Genomic DNA, 25,988 nt, shown 5'->3' with positions numbered 1-25,988 from the left:
ATATTCAACTTTATTAATTGATTGAAATGCATTAGTTTCCGCATTTAGATTTTAATTTTCACATATTATATTATGATGAAGGGAAGATTAAAGACCATTTACATTATTTTGATAATTTCAATAAATTTTATGAAGAATATATATATCTTAAATTTAAAAAATTTAATCGAAAAATATATATATATATATATATATACCAATATAATTTAATAAACACGATTAATTAATAATTTTTTGTAGTTCTAACTCGGGACCATTAAGATAAATTAATAATTCGCTAAATTTATAAGATAATATAATTTTATTAATGCATATAAGTCTCATATAATATGTAAATTAATAATTTCATATTACAACAAAATTATAGATATTTATTCTAAGATTTACTTTTATAATAAGACTCTAATATAATTTATTCTAAGATGTACTGTCATAGTTGATTTTTTTAACACTTTTGAGATGAGACGTCATGATATTACTTTATACAACACTAATATATAATGCTATATTTTTTGTTTCTATTTATACAATATTATATACAATACTACAACTATGTAATTACAAATTAGTTCTTCATAAAATTAGAAATGTCACTTATATAATCTCACTTTATATTAATGACAAATACACTCCTAAGACATAAATTTAATTTCACATTAAATCATATTACTTTGACTTATATTAAATATAACATTTGCACAATTGTTTATTATATACTAGTGACTCTATAAATTCTAACAATAATCTACTAGCAACGGTCTCATGCCTCATCATCAGCTGGAATGATTTAATTCTTTCTTTCTGTATGTCTTATTTTGTTCTTCCCTGGTTTGAAGCAATAATGCAGGTGTAATGGCTCCTTCATTCATGCTTTCCCAAGACAATATTGAACTACAATTTGTCACCAATCATTTAGGTTTGTGTCCAACTTACTTGTATTGATTGTAGTTTGTGATTGTGGTTCTATCTGAATCCACATCTGAATGAGAAATCTTTTAAAGACTTTCAGAATGAATCTTGTCTTTTTTGTTTGTGTGTTAGAGATCATGAAAAAAATAGTTCGTGAAAGTCAAAGAGACGAAAGGATTGTTAATTTCTCCTTTGTAGGTCATATGTTAATGTATAATAATTATTCCATTTTGATAATCTAAATGACACAGATATGAGAACATTGATGCATTGGAGACCGATAAAAGGATTATTGGATGTCGTGGTTGTGAAGATGGTGAGTTTCTTTAGTTGTTTTAATTTGTTATTCAAATTGGGCTTTATGAAAAATAAACTTTGTTTAGTGATGATAGAATTTTTGTTGTAAATAAAAGATGAGCATCATGATGTTGTTTGGTTTTGGCTAGTGAAAGGAAAGACACATGAATGCCCTGTCTACTCATAGTACTTTGAGATGAGTCTTTTATTATTCTTTAAATCATTATTTAATATAGAAAGTAGTGACCATGGTGATGAATATGATGGGGGTGATCTTTTCCAGCTTTGTATGTCTAAAAGTCCTATCCTGTCTTGGTATATAATTCGTATGAACACAAAATTAGATTTAAGATGCATTAGATTCAAAACTCTTCTAACTTAATTTCATTTGTGTTTTAAATTAGATTGAATTGAGTATGAATTTGACTTAATTGTGATTAAAATAATTGAATATGATTATGATTATATTGAGTAAATTATAGTATTCTTCGATGATAGGGTGATGATGGTATCTTCTCATTCATTGCTTGATATTTGACAGGTTTTTGGCAAATGTTTGGGAAGCCAACTAATTTGATGACTATGCACCGAGATTTTTTCGAAATAAATGGAGAGTCTCGGTTCAAAATTATAATTGATGAATTTTTTTTTACTTTATAAAATTGAAAAATAATGTTTATATTTTATAAAAATATTATGTAGGTTTATTTTTACTAATAATAAATTTTATTTTGAGATATTTGAATTTTTTTTATTCATGTTAAATTTAATAAAATATAAAATAAATTAGTAATTGTTTTCAATTAATGTAACTATCCTTTATTAAATGTAATTAAATCTTGAAGCCATTTCTTTAGCCACAGTAATAAAATACTGTAGCCAGCCAATAGAGACCGTACTTGCTCCTGTAGTCATATTTTAGCTACAGAAGTAATAGCGTTGGTTGGCGACCGTCACTATTACCGTGGCTATTAACTTTTAGCGACGGTATATTGAGCAATAGCGACTGTGTTTTCTGTCGCTATTGTGCTATTTTTTACTAGTGTAATTTACCCGCGAATCTAAAAACCATGAAGGGGCAAATGAGGAATTGGACCTCCACATGCTGAATGGAGACAAGGCCCTTAAATGTTAGGCTAATGACCATGCAAAAAATATATAGAGAGAGAGGGGAGGATTCAATTGACTTGGAAGTTTTGGGCGATCTTATTGTGACAAGATCTAAAATGGTGTATGAAGTTTGAGATAGATTATAAAAACTTGTTAGAATTATTTAGAAATTGTTAGACTCACTGATAAGTCTTCATTCTCGTTGTAATCCAATGTTTCAATGAATCTGCACTTATTGTAATCCAAGATCATATTGCCATTGATGTTGTGTAATAGGATGTTTGTTTAATCTGATTATGTTCTAAAGCTTATTTTCCAACAATCTACCAATCCAAAACGTCTATACTCTTCTTAAATAAATAAAAAAAACGCGATCATGACCGCTAGTTGAACAATGTTGATTCCTCGTCATCTTATGGAAGTAATAGAATATGTGGGCACATTTATGATTGTGTTTAATTTGAGCTTGACGTAGTTTGTAAGATTTGAGGCTTGGATATGTTCATCATGTTCTTGATCGAAATAGAATAAATAAAATGCCACTACTAGGATTTTAACCAAGAAGGTCCTCGTCTCCCCTTTGTGTCCAGCCCTAAAGATCCTTACCCGCAAGTCAACTCGATCGACCACAAGCCCAAATCTTTTGGAAGTTAGTAAACAAGGCCTTTGGGTCCGTTCGTTTACTTCTTCATTTTATTTTCGTTTTTATTTGTATTTTGAACATTTAAATAGCTCTAACAAATTAAAATATATATATATATATAAATGGTTAAATGGATATTTTCCAACCAAAATAAAAAAAGAAAGAACATAATTACCTTAAGTTTTGTTTGGATTTTTGTACTTCATATTTTAACTTTGATTTTGGTTATTGTATTTTTCAGGTATTATTTAGATCTCACATTCATCTACATGTATTTATCTTAGTTATATCTATTTATTTCCCGCACCATGACAATAACCTAGACGCACGTCTTAGGAAAAAATTGATGCAAACATTTAATCGCATGATTAAGTTTGGATTTATCCTTAAACGCTTATACTATAATGGATTAAATAAACGAAGTGTAAAAGAAATATTTTGTATAATTGAAAAAAAAATTATAATAGAGACCATTATTTAATGGACACAAAACATAACACTGCCACCTTTTCTCACAATATTTTCTTTTCTCGATTTCTTAAATATAAATTTGAGTGGAGACTCTAAAATATCAAAGTTAATCTAATCAATATCATTAAGTCCTATTTTGATTCATCACATCATTTTCTACAAGACGACTTCTGAGAAAGTCGTATTATCGTTTCATTTTACGAGGTTTGAGAGGAGTACCACATGATTTAATGAAGATATTAAGACTCTAGTTTAGCCTATTATTTTGATTTCTCATCCCACTCGGGATTTAAGAGAAGCGTAAGTTATGAGGGAAGAAACTATTGAGTCGAATAAACGCTTTAAGATTTTGACTATGTTTATACGTTATAGTAATATATATATATTATATAAATATTTTAAATTAAAATTAAAATCCGATCCGACCCGAATCCATCCATAAAATAAGGTTGATGATCAAAACGGTTTTCAGAATTTTGATAAATATTGTTGGGTTAAAGTCTTTTATTGATTTTAAGTGTATCAATCAAACTGAGTTATGTTAAATTGATATGTGCAGGGTCAAAGTGAAGAAAACCGAAATAGGAATATATCTGGTAGTTGATCAAATTCGATATTTAATCAACTTTAGTATTTTGGAGAAGTGCTTTTGGTTTTATGTTCATTTCGGTATTTTGGAAAAGCGCTTCCGGTTTTATGTTCATTTCGGTATTTTGGAGAAGCGCTTCCGGTTTTATGTTCATTTCGGTATTTTGGAGAAGCGCTTCCGGTTTTATATTCACTTCGGTATTTTGGAGAAACGTTTTTGGTTTTTTATGTTTACTTCGGTATTTTAGAGAAGCGCGTTAGGTTTTCTATTCTGCTTCGGTTTTGCAGAAGCGCTTCCGGTATTTTGATCGGCTCAGCCTTTTCTAAGTGCTTCTAGAAGTTCGGCTTTGGCGAAGCGCTTCTGGTATTTTGTTCGGCTCGGTTTTTGGTGAAGCGCTTCCGGTATTTAACTATTTCGGTTTTATATAAGGCGCTTCCGGTATTTAACTAGTTCGGTTTTATACAAGGCGCTTCCGGTATTTAACTGGTTTGGTTTTATACAAGGCGCTTCCGGTATTTAACCATATCGGTTTATACAAGGCACTTTCGGCATTTAACTAGTTCGGTTCTATACAAGGCGCTTCCAGTATTTAACCAGTTTGGTTTTATACAAAGCGCTTCCAGTATTTGACCAGTTCGGTTTTATACAAGGCGCTTCCGGTATTTAACCAGTTCGGTTTTATACAACGCGCTTCCGGTATTTAATCAGTTCGGTTTTATACAAGGCGCTTCCGGTATTTATCTAGTTTTGTATTTGATCAAATTCGGTTTTATATGAAGCACTTCCGGTTCTTGATCAAATTCGGTTTTATATGAAGCACTTCCGATTCTTGATCAAATCCGTTATTGGCAGTCTGACACAACAGCTGAGTTAAGCCTATAGAAGACAGCCACGTGCCAAATTAATTCAAATTTTATGTGATGTACGTTCCTAGTACACCACAATCTCTTTTAAGAATATTCGGCGCACTACCATCATCTAGTATATCCACGATCAAATGCATATCCTCTGATGTACTACCCTGACACACATCCAACCGAAATAGGATAGGTGTCCTCTGAAGCAAATTTGTCCGTTGATGTGTTATTTATTTAAGAAGAAGTTGGAGGACAATTTTCACCAACCTTTTTATTACAACTTTTCACAAGTCTTAAGCATTTGTGTGAAATTTCTATCAAGCGCTCAAGCTCTCAATTTCTAAGAGTTTACAAGTTTGCTAGATCATTAAGGTATATTACATTCACTGATTTTTCTGTGTGAGATTTAGTATTGTAAGTTAAACAAATGTTATTCTGTTTAACAGAGTGTTATGTGCTAGGAGTTCGGAAACAGACATTGTCTAAGTCCTGGTTGTCCGACCGGGTTTGTGTATGTGTTTTATTCAAACCAAATCTTCTAGTGAATATCATTCTTAAGGTTGAGAAGAAGGGGTGACGTAAGATAATTTGCTCCGAACATCCATAAACAAACTTTGTGTATTGTGTTTTTTACATTCCGAATCTTCCATCTCTTTATCTGCCGTTTCAAGTCTAAACAAACAGTTACGCACTTGACTTCGTTCAAGAGTTTGTGAAGACTTGTGAAGAATAAAAACAAATATTAACTTCTAACATAGTTAAAATCGAAGTGTAAGTCAACACGGTTAACAATACTTGGTCAACCCTTGTTATTGTTGACTCTTTTCCTCACAAATATATTAGGAAAAAAACTCACTTAGACGTATGTACTTGTACAACTAGCTCATTTAGACGTATGTATTAATAAAAGGTCATTTAAACGTACGTATTATCAAAAATTGGTTCATTTAGCCTCTTTTAGTAAACCATGATTAATTTTTATTTTTTAATTTATATATTTAATAATTAAATATTAATATATTTTCTCTCTCATTCTTGTAAGCGGTTCGGTTCGGTCGGTTTATAGACCGAAATGTACAACCAAACAGTTGACGTCGGTTTGCCTAAATCACAAACCGTCGGTTTCGGTATACTAGTCGGTTCGGTTTGATCGGTTTGACAGTCGGTTCGGTCAGTTTATTCGGTTTGCCGGTTTTATAAATCTATTAAAAAATAGCTAAATTTAAAAAATTTAAATTTATTAATTTAATTTAAAATCATAAAAAAAAATAAACATAATTTATTATTTTAAAAAACTAAAAGAATCTGCAACAAATAACAATAAACTATCCCCAAACGGGTCATACTAATATATAATAATATTAATATACATAAAAATGTTATATCATTAAAATCAAATCGGTTCTCTCTCACTTCATAAGTTCCTCTTCAAATCTGCACATTTCTTATTCAAGCCGTAATTCTTTAGCCCTAAAGTACATTGAAATCCACTCTCTCATATCAGATCTGGAGAATTTTTTTATTCACAGAGAGTCTAAAAAATATCGGAATGAAGCAAACAACTAATGATGGCATTATAGATGAGGAAGCTGAAGACGAGGAGGCATCTTCATTCCGAGGATCCATTTAAGCTCCATTTAAGCTTAAATACAACTGATCGGTTTGGTCGGTCGACGAAACGGTTCTGCAACCAAAGAACCGATGTACCGAACCGAATGGGTTCGGTTCAAGCTATTTCGAACCGCCAGTTTTCCGGTTTGATCGGTTCGGTTTGGATGCGGTTCGGTTAACTCCGGTTCGGTCGGTTCTCAACGGTTTGGTCAGTTTGCTTACATGTCTAGGTTCAACTACATTGTAAAAACACAGAGATAAGAAAAGTCAGTTATGAATATCAATTTTGTATAGGCGAACTAATTGCTTGTGGACGGATTAAATAATATAAATTTAAAAACAAATAGAATATAATACTTCTAAGTATTGGACATACAAGCTAAGATAATGGACCTACTTTTTCTTTACGATTATTAAATTTAAATTCTTAACCCAAAGGTTTAATAATGATTTATTTTCTACAATTTTAATGATTTTGATTACTTTATAATTGCATGTTATAATTCTTCATATATATTTTTTCACAAACTAAACTAAATAAGTGTTTTTAGAATGAAAAGAAGAAAAAGAAGAAAGAAAATACAAGTTAAATAAAAATTATTTAAAAAAGAGAGTAATATAAATAACTAATTAAATCTGAATTTTTGTATGTACTTATATATCAAATGGGATTCTCTTCTCCCACCTAATTTCTGCTCCCTTTGATAGAAAAGTAGAAACAAAAAATCATTTTACAATTTTTTTCTTCCAATTTTAACACAAGGAGGGAACATGAGTTGAGTGAGAGCAATAAATTCTATTTGCCTATATATTTTGTATACTATAATATGATATTTTTTATTAAAAGCTAAAATAATATAAGCAAATGAGATATATATTTCATTCTATTTTCATTTTTCTTTATTTTTTTAATTATTATATAGAACACTTCAACTATTAAATAGTAATATTTGTTGTTATAATTGAAAATTGCATCAATTTCAGATCTTGTTCCTTAATTTTTTTTTTCTGTCTAGATAATTTTTATAAACTTTTATAAATCTTTCAAATTATATTATTTTTTAATTAACTTTCAATGAATTATTGAATAATTTATACTCAAATTTTGAAATTTCTTAATCTCAATAATCCAATAAGAGAGTTAATGTTAAGCCTTGAAAAGTAATTTTTTCTTAAAAAAAAATAAAGAAGTCTTTGGAAATTTGACAAAATGACACAAAAAGGGTCATAAATGCGCTAATAAATTTAATTGTGCAAATGACCATTTTAAAATATTCTAACAAAATTACCCTCGTCGTGTAACGCGAATGCAGGATCGTCACGTGAAAGGAAAACTTGTAAAATTACCCTGTCGCGTAAAGCGATGGGTACGATCGTAATGCGATGGGAACGATCGTCACGCGAAGGGCACGATCATCATCGAAGGACACAATCTTTCTAGACTTTTCATAAACTTTTCCTTCGCAAGACGATCATGTCCTTCGCGTTACGCGACAGGGGAATTTTGTCAAAATATTTTGAAGTGGTCATTTGCGCAATTAAATTTATGCGTTGGTGACCAGCGCATTTAAGGGACATTTTAGAGTCATTTTGTCAAATTTCTCGAAGTCTTTAAATGAAATTGAAATCTATATCAAAATAAAAGTAATAATTATATAGGGTCTTCTTTGCCTTCTTTTTCGGTTCAGGATCGGTGCAAGACATGTAAATATCATTCCCGCCTAAAATCTCAGTTAACATATTTGGGGTTTTCTTCGATTCACCTCGATTCTCGGTCAAGGCGGGAAAATTGCACCAAATGATTCGGTTAGCGGGGACTAAGGATGACAATTTGAAACTGCGTCGTAGTAACATAACTGAATTGCCCCATTTGGGGCGGTTTTTTCCTGGTTTGACCAATAGTTGATCGGGGATGGGACGACTGACGAGGATGATATTTGTATCCCCCACCACTACCCGCCCTGGTCTCATCCAAATTCTGTCCCAAACATTATAAACACAATTAAATATATAAAATCACCAATATATTTATTTATTAATTATATTTATAAGAGTTTTAAGTTTATTTTTTATAATAATATAAATTTTTAATATATTACAAATATATATTATATTAAAAAATTCGTTTATATAATCTATATATATAATGATGCTTAATTTTTAAAGTGTCCGGATTGCCGGGTCAAGGGCTGTAGTTAATTTGGATATATATGTGAGAGTAAATGGATACTTGGGTTGAATTTTGGGTTGACCTGCCCATAAACTTAAAACGGTTAAAAATAAAATTAAAAATGCTATAGGTATGGTTCGAATTTGCAACCTAACAAAATAAATACAACCTTCTAACGAACTAGACTAATAACACTTTATATTTTAAATTCAACACCAAATATTATGAACGCGGTAATTCATCAATAGTTTTTAATCATTCTCTTTTGACTCTTCGCTATAGATTTCACTATTATTAGTTAACAATAATGGAAGAATTTCGTCATATTTATAGAGATATGAGACATAATTCATATGGATATAGTAAGTCTCGTCTAGGCTACTTTAATAGTTGTTTTTATATTTTTCCTTTCACTCGTAGTATGGGGAAGAAGTGGACTCTAGAGGTCAAACTAATTTAGTTGAGGATTTAAATTGTATCAATTGTTTTAGTGATCGTTCTGATATGTGAGAGTAAATGGATACTTGAGTCGGATTATGGGTTGACCCGCTCATAAACTTAAAACAGTTAAAAATAAAATTAAAAATGCTATCACATTTTTACCGTAATATTTTTTTCATGATTTTTTATATTATTACTCGTGCAAATTCACGAGATACATACTAGTTTTTTAAAAGGATATGATATAAGGATTCTCCGAAAGTGAATAGCGAGGATGTTAGTAAAAAAATCCTCAAAATAAAAACGGGACAGGAATTCCCAGACCCGAAACGTCCATTGTCAAGGGAAATTTGATTAAATGACCCTCAAAAGAGGGTCATTCCCACAACTAACCTTACTAATTCCAATTTTTTTTTTAACATTTTTTTACATTTTTTTATATTTTGGACACTTTTACCCTTACTAACCCTTTTTTTTCCATCATTTCCCTCTCATTTACATGGTAGGGTCCCTTTCACATTTCCCAAACCCAATCCCCACTTTCTCTTCTTCCCCTTTTCCTTTCCCCCGCGACCCCACCACTTCCCCTTCCCCCATCTGCCAGCAATCAGACCGGGATCTTTAACTGCCACCACCGCTCATCTTCTAGACTCACCAAGCCAAGCAACGCCACGACGAGACCAACCTGCAATGCTAGAGGATGCTGAGACCCAACTGCATCGCCGTGTAGACCCGACCGACCAACATCAAAATGGGTACGTTCATTTCTTTCATTCCCATTTCATTCCCGTTTGAAATGTTGTGTCAAAATGCGTACGCTCGAAATGTTATGTCAAAATGGGTATGTTATTGTATGCGTCCCACGATCCACGCCCCACCACCCACGCCCAAGCCCAAGCCCACGCACCACCCACGCCCAAGCCCCCACGATCCACGTCCCACCACCCACGCCCAAGCCTCCACGATCCACGCCCCACCACCCACGCCCAAGCCCAAGCCCACTCCCCACGCACCACCCACGCCCAAGCCCCCACGATCCACGCCCCACCCACGCCCAAGCCCCCACGATCCACGCCCCACCCACGCCCAAGCCCACAATCCACGCCCCACCCATGCCCAAGCCCACGATCCACGCCCCACCCACGCCCAAGCCCACGATCCATGCCCCACCCACGCCCAAGCCCACGATCCACGCCCCACCCACGCTCCACGCACCCCACGCCCCACCCACGCTCCACGCCCACGACCCATGTTGTTTAATGGATTTCCCATGTTTTGTTTATTACACTAACATTTAAATTTGTATCAATTGTAGATTCCAATTTATTTGTTAGCTGTTTTTTCCTATATGATGGAGAGTAGAGGAAAAATGATGATAGTGTTAGTTCTTTTGACTCATGTTCATTAGTAGGTGTGTCTCTATCCCTAAATACAACATATGACGAATTAACTGACATTGTCTATGATGCTATTCGTGTGGACAAATTGAGATATGATTTAGTGTTCAAAGTGAAGTATAATTTGGTTTTGAAAACTGCTCTTCCTACTGTTATCCGATGTGATAGAGATGTGATGTTCTATGTAAAAGAAAATTCGACTTCACCCCAAGAGCTTCGCACTCCTCTTTGTGTATCTTTAGTAGAGAAAGTACATTCACACCCAACTTATGAAAGTAAAATCCAAGGAGAGGAGGTTCCTGAATTCCTATATTTGAGAAGGATGTCTTACAAAGTCAAAATGACATACACCATTCAGATGAAGAACCAGAAGTCCCATGTTTGCGTCCGAGTGAATTGGTTGTCAGTACCCCTCCTTTTGCACTCGAGGAACCCATCACTTACCATATGAGGAAAACATCCAGCCATATTGAGTTGCTTGATTCATTTGAACCAATCCAGGTTGAAACACATGCTCAATTAACCCTTGAAAACGGATTGGAAGTGGGTACATTTTTTTAGAACAAAAAAGAACTTCAATTGAGGGTGCATATGCGATGACTAATGATTTTGAATTCAAAGTGGAAAAGTCAACAAAAGATCTTTGGTTTGTGAAGTGTGTGAATGAGGACTGCAAGTGGAGATTGCGTGCTGTAAAACGAAAATTCCAACAGATGTTTGAGATTCAAAAATTAGTTAATGAACACGCATGCTCAATTTTGAATAACCCAGGTACCATAACTGATATTTAGACGGATGAGCATGGCCACTTCAGGTATATGTTCATGTCCCTAGGCTGCTCAATTAGAGATTTCAGGTATTGTCGTCCAGTATTGTGCGTCGATACCAGTTTTCTTAAATACAAGATTGGAGGTCAACTATTGGTTGCGATTGCATTGAATGCGAATGAACAGCTCTATCCCGTTGCTTTTGACGTCGTTGATTCGTAGAATAATAACTCTTGGACATATTTCATGCAACAACTAAGAGTGGTAATTAGAGTAGTCCCGGATCTCGTCTTCGTATCTGATAGACACCGAAGTATTGCCAATGCCTTGTCCGCTGTTTTTTCAGAAGCACATCACGCTGCATGCACATACCACATCAAAATGAATATTATGGCCAAATTTAAAACCGATAACTGCCACGATGAGTTTAATTTGGCTTCACGCGCATACACAGTGTCAAAGTTCCATCAGCATTTTGACAAGATCAATAATAAGGACCATCAGATTGCTGCCTATCTGGAACAAATAGGAGTGGAGAGATGGAGTCGTGCATTTTTCCCGGTTTGCGATACAATCAAATGACAAGCAATTACGCCGAGAGCTTTAATAGTCAGTACAGGAATGCTAGGAAATATCCCATATCAACATTAACTAAGTATTTATGATTAACACTATAAGATTGGTTTCATAATAGAAGAGAAAAAGCTTCCAACCACATAGAACATTTATCTCCATATTATGAAAAGTTCTTACGTGAACAAGCCGAGAAGGCCAGATTCTATAATGTTAATCCGCTTAATAGATTCGAGTTTCATGCGAACGACGGTGAACACGATTTTCAAGTTGACTTCCAAACTTGAACTTGTACTTGTAGGGTATTTGATATATCTGATCTTCCTTGTAAACATGCTTTTGCTGCTGCCCATTCCCGGAAAACTATTCCATATGAGTACTGCTCAAGGTTAGAGAATGATTGCATTGTTTAATTCTAAGATTGAATTTATATAACTTAAATATCATTTTTCAGTTTTTTCACAACTGAAGCGTGGTGCATGGAATATGTAAATACATGTTATCCAGTTTGCAATAAAGGTTCTTTGGATATTCCAGAAAATATCAAGGAACGATTTTTCCTAAAACCCACCGTCAAGGTTAAGAAGGGTCGAACAACAACAAAGCGTAGGCCATCACAAGGTGAGCCTCGTAAGGAACAGAGACGGTGCAACTAATGTGACGGTCGAGGCCATAACAGGGCAACATGCAAAATGGTGATGCCTGCACCATCTACTACAAGACAACACGTGTCACAACCTTCACAACCGTCATAGTTGGCCCAACCTTCACCATCTTCATCTTTGCCACATTCTCTAGACAACATTTCTTTTGGTTAAATTGTATCTTTTGGTTAAATTATATGTTTTGGCACAACCTTTGGCACCTGTAGTCGTTCTCTTTTGTGTGATTTTCATGAACACTTGATGTTATATATATATATAGGTGTTGGTTTAATATATGTGCAGGTGTTGGTTTTATATATGTCAGGTCTTGTCTTCATGTATGTGCAGGTATTGGCGTGGGCTTGATCGTGGAGTTGGTGTGGGCTTGGCGTGGGAGTGGTGTGTGGGCATGGGGTGGTGTGTGGGGGTTGAGAGTGGGGTGTGGGGGTTGGGCGTGGGGCGTGGGGGCTAAGCGTGAGGCGTGGGGGCTAAGCGTGGGGCGTGGGGGTTGAGCGTGGGGTGTGGGGGTGGGGCGTGGTCTTGTGCGTGGGACGTGGGGGTAGTGCGTGGTCTTGGGCGTGGGCGTGGGGGTTGAGCATGGGTGTGGAGTTAAGCGTGAGGCGTGGGGGTGGGGCGTGGCGCCTAGGGGTGGAGTGTGGTCTTGTGCGTGGGGTGTGGGGTGTAGGGGTTGAGCGTGGGCGTGGGGCGTGGGGGTTGAGCGTGGGTGGTGCGTGGGGTGTGGGGGTTGACCGTGGGACGTGGTCTTGTGCGTGGGGTGTGCGTGGGTGAGTGCATGGGGCGTGGGGGTGTGCGTGGGGTGTGGTCTTGGGCGTGGGGCGCGGTCTTGGGCGTGGAGCATGGTCTTAGGAGTGGGCGTGGGGTGGTGGAGTTAACTAATCATATTGGAGTTAAAATGGATGAAATGCGATTTTTTTAAATCATTGGAGTTAAATCATATTTAATACAAAAGAAACATCTACCACAAAATCATAGATTCTATAAATAAACCTTCACATATTTAAATTTCAAAAATTTCAGTATCAAAGGTCTATAATTTGGTGAAAAACCTTACTGCCCATTTCTTTCTCCAAAAATTCATTTGTTTGGTGACCACTTTTAATACATCCAATGAGGTAGTAAGGTATTCCAAATGCATAATAGTAAAAACACCATAGTCCCCACTATTGGTTGTCTTTAGGACTGTTGGGTGTGATATTATAGAATATGGCATCTTCTCCAAGTTGAACCGCGGAATCCTGGCCTTTTCCACCAAGGTGAATCCAAATTCAAGAAAGTATGGCATCATTTCACACATTGGTTTCATGAAGTCGTCATATACATCATTTGGGAAGATTTTATGTTCGTAGTCGTATACGTATATGCACCAATCTTGTAGATGAATCTGACACAGGACCTAGTGCTTCTGCTTCAGGTTCATAAGTACATATATCATATCAACAAGATTCCAAGGATACAAAAAACTTTCATCATCACCAATTACATATTCCATGAAATCTTCGAACTTGTAGCCTGCAGGATTCGGGGCAAACATATCATAGCGATTCGCGAACTTTTGAGAGAGATGAGAGTTAGCAATTGAGAAATTCCTTGGATATGTCTTAGGAAACTCCACAACCCTTCGTTTCATTAGGTAACATATTGCATCTATCTCCTACGAAAAAAATTATTGATTAAGCAAGAGCAATCTGGGAATCTATGGATATGACATGGGTGGTGCGTGGGGTTGGCGTGGGGCGTGGGTGGGGAGTGGACGGGGCTTAGGCTGGGGAGTGGGGCGGAGTCTTGGGCATGCGGGTGGGGCGAGGTCTTGGGCGTGGGGCATGGTCTTGTGTGTGGGGCATGGGGGTTGAGCGTGGGCGTGGGGGTGGGGCGTGGATCGTGGGCTTGGGGCGTGGGCTTGGGCGTGGAGCATGGGGGTGGTGTTACAAAAATAATTAACAAAAATAAAGAACAAAAATACTTACTTGATCGTGTAACCATTTTTGAGACGTGAGTAATCTATGAAATAAAGAACGATCTGCTTCGGAAATAGTCAAATTCTTGAGGTCTTTATCATTACTCTTCAACCATTTCTTGAAATCTTTCATCTTTTCCTCGTCAATTCGTAACATATGATTAACCGTAACCGAATCATTGAGTTTAAACCCTTTCCCACCAGGGTCGGTGTAGTCCCCCAATTGTTTCGACTTCTTCTTTCTCCGAAAATATTTACCATCAAATTTTAATGGAGTCAATTCTTTCACATCATTCTCCTTAATCTTCTCTTTATTCTCCAAAATCATCTCTTTCTCCACAATCTCCTCCACCTCCTTATTCTCCTCCTCCACCACATCATTCTTCTCCTCCACCTCATTCTTCTCCTCCTCCACCACCTTATTCTTATCCTCCTCCACCGCCTTATTCTTCTCCTCCTCCACATCATCATTCTTATCCTCTGGGCAATCAAAATTCAATTTGCGAGAGGCTTAGGGCGTGGTGCGCAACTATCGTCCTCCTCGTTATTCTCCTCGTCCTCCTCATCATTCTCCTCGTCATTCTCCTCATTCTCGTCCTCCTCCTCATTCTCCTCCTCCTCCTCTTCCTCTTCCTCGTCCTACACAATCAAAAATAAAATAAGATTAATATACATTTTCGAGGTGCAAGTGTGGTGCGTGGGGGGTGCGTGGGGCGTGGGGAGAGTGCGTGGGTGGTGCGTGGGTGGAACGTGGGGTAGTGTGTGGGGCGTGGGGGTAGTGCGTGGGGCGTGGGGGTAGTGCGTGGGGCGTGGGGTGTGCGTGGGTGAGTGTGTGGGGCGTGGGATGTGGGGGTTGTGCATGGGGCGTGGGGTGTGTGTGGGGTAGTGCGTGGGGGTGTGCAATTATACCTTGGTCGCCTTCCTCTTCTTGGCCAACTCCCACTTCTTGACCAACTCATCCGCCTTCCTTTTATTCTCATTCGCCTTCCTTTTATTGGTCAACTCATCAGCCTTCCTCTTCTTTGCCAACTTCATCAGCCTCTCCTTCCTCTCATCCTTCTTTCTCTTAATCTCATCAACATCATCTTGCTTCCTCTTCTTCATCTCCTCATCATTCTTCCTCTTGTTCATCACGTCATCATTTTTCCTCTTCGTCCTCTTCTTAGTATCAAGTGCAACATCATCATTCTTCTTCTTCGTCCTCTTCTCAGTATCAAGTGCAGCAGTACCTGCCTCTTCTTTTTCTTCTCCTCCACCATTCTTTTGTTCATTTATTTCCCCCAATAATGTGATTATAATGGTTGATTCTCCTTGATGAGCTTGATTTCAGTTTTAATCTCATTTACATCATTTGCCAGCTCATCAAGTTTGGCATCAGTATGGGCTTGAGACACTCGATTGGGTGCATTAAATGTAGAAGTGTCTTCATTAGTTTGAGGAGTCGTCGCAGAAAGGACATGATGAGAGCTGTCTTAGCTAGTGTCATCGTTAACTTCAGGGAGCTGGGGAGTTGTCTTGGCTAGCGGTTTAGGAGTCCTTTCATCTTTTCCATCTTCTTCACAAACTTCAATTTTTCTCTTCCTCCCATCAAATTCAAAAAATTCATCATAAATGTTGCCTCTCATATCTTTAAAGTCGTCCCTAGAGTACTTCCGTTTCTCCTCCTCAGACTCATCAATTTTGCTTAGAACATTGCACTTCTGGATGACTATGAATACCTCTGGTAGGGTATAACTCCTAATGGATTTATAGAGCGTTATCCTTTGGCTTGTAGGATCTTGTTGTGTCCTTTCAGCAAATTTGGGGACGAATGTATTGATAAGCTCATAGGTCCACACTTGGAAGTCTAATGCGAACCCATGTAAAATATAAGCGACATCACAAATTCTTTTCTTTTCCCAGGTTTTCTTCTTGGCGAGATATAACCCACATAGGTGTTTCATATCTTTGTCAATACCCTGCAGGGTTGCTCTGAAGGACACCTTTCCCCATGGAAATTGGAGGAACATCTCCATGTCCTCCACCATGTGAAAGATTCTGAAACTTATCTTCCTCCTATTATCAGATGCGAACAGATACTGGTAAATGAGAAATATGAGCCCCATCTTCCATGAATCCTCCTTATCAGAGCATCCGACGAAAAAATCTTCAAGCTCTTTCAGTCTAACATCTATTTTACCCTTAAAATATTTGAGGACAAAGGGTGGACATTCTTCAACCTCCTTGTTTTCCACCAAAGGAAATCTGCCAAAGTTGAGGCCTGTCAGGCTGTCACCAAGGCATAATCCTTCATGCCCTAGCAGACCTCCTCACCATTGACCAAGAACCTTATCTCCTTTGAATTTGAGCTGATTTTTCTGATAAGCATGTGATGGAGTATGATTCCTGAAAAATATAATGTCGGAGTTTTGAATAGATACCGAAATTGGGTCTGCAAAGCCCTATCCAAACGATCATGGTGAGTTAACATCTCCTTTATCTTTACCAAGCTGGGGCCGGTGGATTTCCATGAAACACGGTCATTAAAATCATTAATAATGGGTTTGTTTGGTGCCATCTGCAAAAACAGTAAAATCATATACACAATGTTTGTGGATCATATTAATAATTGAATCCACGCACCACACCACGCCCCACACACAACTCCCACGATCCACGCTCAAACCCACGCACCACACCACGCCCCACGCACAACCCCCGCGATCCACGCCCAATCCACGATTAAGCCCACGCTCTACGCAGTACCCTACGCTCAACCCCACGCCCCATGATCCACGCCAACCCCACGACCAAGCCCACGCACTACCCCACGCCCCACGCACAACCCCCACGATCCACGCCAATCCCACGACCAAGCCCACGCACTACCTCACGCCCCACGCACAACCCCCACACCCCACCCCCCACGATCCACCCCCACGATCCACGCCAACCCTACGACCAAGCCCACGCACTACTCTCTACGCCCCACGCACAACCCCACACCCCACCCCCACGATCCACGCCAACCCCACGACCAAGCCCACGCACTACCCCACGCCCCACGTACAACCCCCGCGATCCACGCCCAATCCACGATTAAGCCCACGCTCTACGCAGTACCCTACGCTCAACCCCCACGCCCCATGATCCACGCCAACCCCACGACCAAGCCCACGCACTACCCCACGCCAACACCACGACCAAGCCCACGCACTACCCCACGCCCCACGCACAACCCCCACGCCCCACCCCCACGACCAAGCCCACGCCCCACCCCCACGATCCACGCCAATCCCACGACCAAGCCCACGCACTACCTCACGCCCCACACACAACCCCCACGCCCCACCCCCACGATCCACCCCCACGATCCACGCCAACCCTACGACCAAGCCCACGCACTACCCTCTACGCCCCACGCACAACCCCACGCCCCACCCCCACAATCCACGCCAACCCCACGACCAAGCCCACGCACTACCCCACGCCCCACGTACAACCCCCACGCCCTACCCCCACGATCCACGCCAACCCCACGACCAAGCCCACTCACTACCCTACGCCCCACGCACAACCCCCACGATCCACGCCAACCCCACGACCAAGCCCACGCACTACCCCACGCCCCATGCACAACCCCCACGCCCCACCCCTACGATCCACGCCAACCCCACGCCCCACCCTCACGATCCACGCCCCATTCACGCCCAAGCCCACGATTTGAATTGTGTACCCACACAATTCAATTGTTCACGCGAAAATGTTCACAAACTATTCAGATTATTCTAAAATAGTAAAACTAAGCATAGAACTAACTAAGCATTTCAACCCTAACTAAACCCTAAACTAAACTCTAAAACCATAAAACCTTCATACTCAACATGCAAAAACAGTAAAATCATCAGGGAGTAGTCGAACTAACCTTAGTAATCTAGGTTATTCTTCTTAAAGTTCGCTGATAAACTAGTAATTTCCGAAATGAAGCAATCCCAAGTCAGTTTCTGCAAGGAGGTGGCACATTGCATTCAGGTTTGTTCAACATGTAATAATAGAACGAGAAACTGAATGATTAGAACGAGAAAGGAAGAATAAAATGTGAAAGAACCTGAGGAAGCTCTCCTAATCCATACAAAGCCCAGTTTCTGCTACTCCACAAGATTCATCGGGGCTTAGCGTCGCCGGAGCTTGACGATCGTCTGGCTGGGGCTTGGGCTCAAGGGGGTAATCGTCTGGCGATCGTGGGGGAGTTGGCTGGGGCTGGAACTGTCGTTGTCGTGGGTAGTGGCTTGGGAGCAACTGTCGTGGGGGGAAGAGAGGGGGAAAGAAAACGGGAAGAAATGGGGGAAAAGGAAGAAGAAGAAGAAAAAGAAAAAAAAAAGAAAAAAAATTAATAAGGGTAAAAGTATATAAAATGTAGAAAAAAAAGGTTAAAAATAAAAATTGGAATTAGTGAGTAAGGTTAGTTGTGAAAATGATCTCCTCTTTTTAGGGTCATTTAATCAAATTTCCCATTGTCAACCCTAAATGGACATTTTCAAATTGTGATCCTTATTTTTTTTTTATTGTATTTAGTTTATTATGGTTTCCTGCTACGTTGAGTCCCTACAATCCCTACACATTAACAAACAAGATCGACCCTCTTCAGTTCATGAGCACCTAATTCACCACTAACCCTCTCTCCATCTTTGACTTTTTCATTAGTGATAATTTGTCAGCTGAACTATTTTACTCCAATTTCTTCTGTGACAATGTTAGAACTCTAGGGCCAATCACTGCTAGAGAAATCGATGGAAACTTCAACTGGTAACGATGCCGATAGGTTTACTGACTCATCCTCTTCCAACAGTGATACTGTCAGCACTTCAAGGAATCACGCGTCACGATTCCCTGTTCTACGTTTCCTCCGCTCTCCAGTAACAACCTTTCTCGAATATTCTGGAGTTCTCCCATCAAGATCGAGCAATCTCGACGACACGGAGCGTCTGGTACCTTTCAGAAGGGCTCGCGATGGACAGTTCCACGGTACTTCCGATGATCCCGCAGGTGCCGCAAGAAATGGAGAAGTTTCAATTAGGATCATCGGCTCTGAGGAACGCGACCGCATTGACTATAATGATGGCATCACTGGTTATAGATTGAACGGAGAGGTTGCGCATGGTGGAAATGAAGGTTCGGGTGGTGGTGATGGTGAGAGTGATAGGATTTCTGACGCTTCTTCTTTATCAGGGCTTGAAAATGGAGAGAGAGAAGACGGTGATGCCACCACTAGTGGGAATGGTAATAGGGATGCCTCGTACCAGAGATATGATATACAGCAAGTGGCGAGGTTGATTGAGCAAATTCTCCCGTTTTCGTTGCTATTGTTGGTCGTTTTCATCCGTCAGCATCTGCAAGGTACTCATTATAGGCTAATTTTTATTTCCACCTTTTCCTAATGAACGAAATACTCTGTAGTCTGTACATTACTTGAGTTGCACTATGTCTTTCTCCATAAATTTATTTAACCAGCTTAAAAAATAGCTTCTAAGTCGAGCTTGAGATTTAGGGACTGTTACAACTGAAGATGCAATGTTTCTGAGCCTGAATTTGATAGAAGACTTCAAGAACGTAAATTGTTCTAACCATCGTGCAATGTAGATCCCATGTATGTCTGGATCAATCGAAGATCCTCAAATTTGAGGATTTGGTTCAGTTGACTGGATAGCTAAACGAATGTCTCAATTAAAAAACTGCATTTAGAAACTAGATTGGGGAAATGCAAATATTGATGCGTATAACTTTTGTTGGCATTTTCATGGTAATGTTGGTTCTTTGGGTGTATATGGTTGGTTGATTCTTGTGCTATTTGTGATGGAGGTGGGGGGAGGAGGCAGCAATAATCTTATAACTCTTCACTTTGTTTTGTCTCCACTTTTTAAAAGAACATGGCTTAAGGTGCATTTTTTCTAGTTGCGCCCCTATAATCCATCTTCAGTAGCTGTTTGAAATGGTTCTATATATATATTAGATGTCACTAGAAGTTCTGTCTTAAACTACTTGTTTCTAAATTATCTCTATGATGATCTTCTTATACGAGGTTTGACAGGTTTCTTTCTGACGATATGGATTACTACTGTAATATTCAAATCCAATGATATTCTTAAGAAACAGACTGCTCTAAAGGTGTGCTTAAATCTTCTGAATGTTAGATTTAGTTGTTTTTTTCTTCATCTTCATTATATTTTCTACAGGCAGAGAAAAAACTGTATGTCCTTGTTGGCATATGCTTGATTTTCTTGCTTCATGTGATTGGTGTGTACTGGTGGTATTGGTCCCTTGATCTCCTGCACCCACTGATCATGCTTCCTCCAACATCTGTACCACCTTTCTGGCATGCTATATTCATTATTCTGGTAAACGGTATGAAATCTGATCTCTTATCCAAATGATAGCTTTATATACACATATAACATATATACATACTTTGTTTAATATAGTCATGACACTAAAGAATTGAATTAATGCTTGTATAGACGAATAAATTTTTGCATATATAAATCAACTTGAAATTGTTGAAGTACGTAAAATTTGTTCATTTATGTTTTTAGCTAGCATTCGTTAATATTTAACTTGTTAATATTTCCTTTTATTATTATTTTTTGTTTTTTTGAGATATGATAATAAACAGGTTCATGAAGAACTAAATTTAGGCTTCATATTGTTCCCGAGTTGTTGTTGGTTGTTACATTTGTTCAACACTTCAATTGCCTTTGTTCAATTATAAGATTTTTTATTTTCAGTTATTGTCTATCTATTGCTACATTTATTCAATTAAAAGCTTTATTTAAAGTATTTATTACTCTTTTCTGATACGGATAAATTGGATTTTGTTGGTGTCTTTGTAACAAATAAAGTTTTGTTTAATTGGAGAACTTGTTTGAAATTGTTATTTTGTTGGTGTTTGTATTGATTTTGTTTAATTAATTATTATGATGTCAGTCCACAAGTATGTGGAATTTGATTTTGTGGATTTATGGGTCGGATATCCAAATAACAAATTGACAAATCGACCATATATCTCATAAATTTGATCCACGGGAAATAGGGTCTTGATAGAGTATAAACCGTTTTATTAGGGCCGGACTGATATTTTGCCCAATAAATAACCGCACCAACTCGATACGCGATCAACCCTAATATGAGCATGTAAACACATGATGCCAGAATCATTAAGATGCTCATCTGTTCTGTTTTTCTTGATTTTGTTTATGCTTTATTTTCCTCTTTAGTTTTTCCTTTTCTTTTCCAGCTAATATAGAAACCATCTACTGATTCAAGCTGTACATGCTGCTGTGTATATCCTTAGAACATTGTTTTCATTTTTAATATCATGCCTACTCATTAGATTGGTGAAAACTTGGGCATCTTTTCTTCATCCAGACACAATGGTGCGACAATTGGCTATGGTTCTGAAATGTGTGCTGCTAATGTACTACAAGAATGGCAGAAGTCATAATTTTCGTAGACAGGTAATCAAGAGTTTGTTTGATGTAGGGTTATTTGGAAATAATTGAAAAAAATAAGGAGAATGTAAATGGGCCGTGTTTTAAATTGGTCCGACTTAAAAAACAAGGGGTTGTTTGTTAAATTTAAGATAGTTAATGGTGATATCAAAAGCTAACGATATGACTCGTTGTGACCCATTTCCAAAAGTTCAACAATCAAAATGAATGTTTGATGCAAGTTCATCAAGTAAAACAAATTCTTTCCTATAATATGGGTTTTTTTGGAACAAATCTTGTTTGATGAAAAGTTGATTATTTGAGTTTATTTGGGTTAAATGACTAAATATTCTTTGTATTTAATATTTAAAATTATATAAAAAAAAATAAAGGGTAATTTGATATTTTGGCTGATGATTTAAATAATATTATTGATGGAATAAGGGTTTAATAATTTCATCAAACAAGGTCCAAGTCTCTTCATCTATAAAATGCTGAGTTACTTTCATCAGCAATGAAACTCACTGATGAAAATTGTTGTTTTCTAGGGTCAAATGTTAACCCTAGTTGAGTATACACTGCTATTCTATAGGGCAATGTTGCCTGTACCAGTCTGGTATCGGTTCTTCTTGAATAAAGATTATGGAAACCTCTTTTCTTCATTGACAACTGGGTTATACTTGACTATTAAACTTGCATCAATTGTTGAGAAGGTAAATGTAGTCATTTTTCTTTCATGTTAAGAAAAATTGATCACTTAGACTTTACAAAATTTTCTCGTGTTGCTCTTATCAGGTGCGATCTTTCTCTGTTGCATTGAGAGCTTTGTCAAGGAAGGAAATTCATTATGGTACACATGCTACAGATGAGCAGGTATTTTTTATAGCCCCTTTGAATGAGAGGCGTAAAAGCATGTTTAGTATTTTGGAACACTGTATACAAGTGAATTAATAGATTGTTGCATGTTTGGTATGGTTTGGATATTGTTTACACTCCTGTTAAGAACTAAGCCGATTTGTTCTTTAGTACATAATATCCTAGAACTATAAGAAGGTTCTTTTCTGTAAAAACTCTAGTGGAAGTTAAGAATCAGAGGGTTGGTAAATAGAGAACAAAAGCTATTTATCCTATGTGGAATCGCTAGTTCAATGTTGTACCATTCAAGCCAGTTTTGGAGCTTAAACCCTTAATTATAAAAATCATACTTTCTGCATATCATGATATAGAAGTTTGAAGACTGGAAATCAGATTGAACTGTTAGCTTGAGTAGGGTACATATATAACCAAGGGGTTTGTGGAAAATATGTTAATTATCACATGTAAAACTATATTATTTCCTAATTAGTCTTTTCTAGTATTTTTGTGCTTCTCTTACACACTAGGGCTTCTTATTAGTTGGCCGAGCCTGTTGATCTATTTTGATATAGATTATGGTATAGTAGAATTCCCTAATATAAATATGCCACCTATATTATAGTCTTCAAGATCATATACAATTATGAGTTTGGTTATTCTCTCTCTCATCTTATGAGTTCCTCTATCAATATGGGACCTAATCAGCACAGAGATTCTAAAATCTTATATCCGCCCCCATGGAAAGAAAGAAGTAAAACGAGTTGAAGATAAAGACGCTAGAGACTTTTCCCCCCCAAAAAAAATGAATATGCTAGAGACGAAGTGAGCTATAGATAGAGATGCCACCATAAATGAGTCAGGCTCTAGATGAAACCTTTGAAACAACGTAATAGAGTAGAAGACGACCTTAAGAGTGGGAGAAGAAACCTACACACATTGCTATTGTTAAAAGACTAAAACTATGATGCAAATCCAAGTCAGTTGTAGAAGTTACTAACATGGATTTAAGGAGAGTTTAAAGATATACTAATTACCACTATATTATTTTCTATGTTCCTCTAATTAATCTTTTGTGTTTAATTAGTCTTTCTTAGTTAATCCTTTATGGGCCAATTTACGACATAATTTCACTATGTAATAAATATTCAATAAATATTTTTTTTATCTGATTTTCTTTAGATTAACTTTCTTAAGACTTGATTAGGTTAGGATAAAAAATGAGTCACTCTTCCATTAAAAAAAGCATGACTGGGGGTTATGCTAGCATCTTCCATTACAAGAAAAAAAAAGATTCACTCTGAGGTTCCCTATGAAATGAGGTTAAGAGGGAAACTTCTAGTCATATTTGTACATCTTCTTCACTAAATTCCTACAAAACGGTTCTTTAACTACGCTAAGAGTTAAGTAAGTGTGCTACAGAAAAGTGGAAATGTTCTTCAATGGTATAAAATTTCAAATTATCCTTGACCGGACAAACTAATGTCTATGTAGTGAGTGCTATGCTAACGTTAACTTGTTACCACCTATTTAATGTCTATGTCACTAGGCTGATATAATCACATAGAGATACAGATCATCATATATCACACAGGTGATACCTTTGTTTTCAATTTCTTAAAGATTTTAAGTGTTTATCTCCGGGATGTTATTTTGGTCCTAAGCAGGTAAATTCTGTGGGAGACCTCTGTGCTATTTGCCAGGAAAAGATGCAAGCTCCAATTTTATTATGCTGCAAACATATTTTCTGTGAGGATTGTGTGTCTGAATGGTATGTTTTCATCATTTTGTACCTTCTTTTAGACATATTTTAAATGTTAAGGTTTGTAGCCATCGAGTCACTTAGCATTGGTGTTGGTCTCATTTGGAAACACTTTTGCATTTGTATTTGTAATTGAAATGTTTCTGACTAATTATAGTTTCCATTCCAAATGTTGATGTATTGATCTCCTATATCTGTTTTGGCCTGCTTACCGGTCTTTGAGTTAGCTAGAAACAATTTTACTATACGGTTTCTTTTGGTTGAATGGACTATCCTCGATCATGGCATAGGCTTGTAAAGGTTGCATTATGACCAATTTGGCGTTGACAATAATATGAACAACTAAAATTCCTTTTCTGGATTTTTATGTCTTGATCTTCAGGTTTGAACGAGAAAGAACATGCCCCTTATGCAGGGCCTTGGTTAGGCCTCCGGAACTGCGTTCGTTTGGGGATGGATCAACCAGTTTATTGTTCCAGTTGTTCTAGTTCTAGAGCTGTGCTTTCTTCTTTGGCCATCATCAGCTTCTCTTGCAGAGTCTTCAATCATTTGAAAGAGGTTTGGTATTTTAAGAGAACTGCTGCAGCTGGATTTTACAAAGAAAATTAAATAAATGAGCTGACAGATTTGGCTTAATAAATTCACATAGACCATAGAAATATAGGAGTTAAAGAATAGAACATATATTCAAAAAATAAAATGTCTTTACAAGTGACATTTTTTGGTGATTCCTTCAAGAGGAACACTTGATACATAAATGAAGTAAGGCCGTGCATGTTTTACATTGTTATAGATAAAAGTTCCATTATGATCACAATCATAAATGTACTCTGTTTATCTATAAGTGGTATACAGAATTCAGAAATTTATTGTTGGATTTTTTCGATCCAACAGAAATATAAGTGCTTAACATAATAAATATATGGGAAAATGTTTTCTTATATTGAATGATTAATATTTTACATGGCTATTGTCCTCTTATATGCTTTACAAAATATATAATGTGATAAATTAAAATAATCAAATAAATCGTGTATTCATAATTATATGTTTTGTGCTCTAATAATATAGATATATTCATTTTAATTTTAAAAAGTAGAAGAAAAAGATGGTGAAAGTATATTCTTCAATATATTAAATAAAAAGTTATAATATATTATCTTTATACATTACTATTTTAATAGAGTATTAAAATCATTGATAATATAAGTAAGTTACAACAAAGTAACCAAGGCAATAAATATTCAATTTGTCTTTCCATCTTTTATTTTATTTTATTTTATAGTAGGCTGTTTAATATTCTCTTGCAAGTAAAATTGGGTAACACACCGAAAACTTGTCCGGTAAGAAATGTATTGGATAGAGAGTGTCTCACTCTAAAAAAGAAACGCCAGTACCAATATTGTCCTACCATAAGGTAGGGTAGTACGATATTTTGACTCATTATTTGATCGAGC

General features: G+C 37.1%; 1 protein-coding gene across 1 annotated transcript; it reads left to right on the top strand.

The window, feature by feature from the left end:
* Positions 1 to 19,094: 19,094 nt before the first annotated feature.
* LOC124910648 (E3 ubiquitin-protein ligase RNFT1-like) lies at positions 19,095 to 25,348 on the top strand. Its single transcript, XM_047451321.1, has 8 exons — positions 19,095 to 19,830; positions 20,522 to 20,598; positions 20,667 to 20,835; positions 21,856 to 21,944; positions 22,466 to 22,630; positions 22,713 to 22,790; positions 24,437 to 24,540; positions 24,914 to 25,348. Exons 1-8 carry the CDS (start codon positions 19,224 to 19,226, stop codon positions 25,017 to 25,019), a joined length of 1,395 nt encoding a protein of 464 aa, XP_047307277.1. The 5' UTR covers positions 19,095 to 19,223; the 3' UTR covers positions 25,020 to 25,348.
* The last annotated feature ends 640 nt before the right edge of the window (positions 25,349 to 25,988 follow it).

Source organism: Impatiens glandulifera, chromosome 7, assembly GCF_907164915.1.
Source record: "Impatiens glandulifera chromosome 7, dImpGla2.1, whole genome shotgun sequence".
In the NCBI taxonomy this organism is placed as follows: Eukaryota; Viridiplantae; Streptophyta; class Magnoliopsida; order Ericales; family Balsaminaceae; genus Impatiens; species Impatiens glandulifera.
This window is presented reverse-complemented; position numbering and strand designations above follow the sequence as displayed.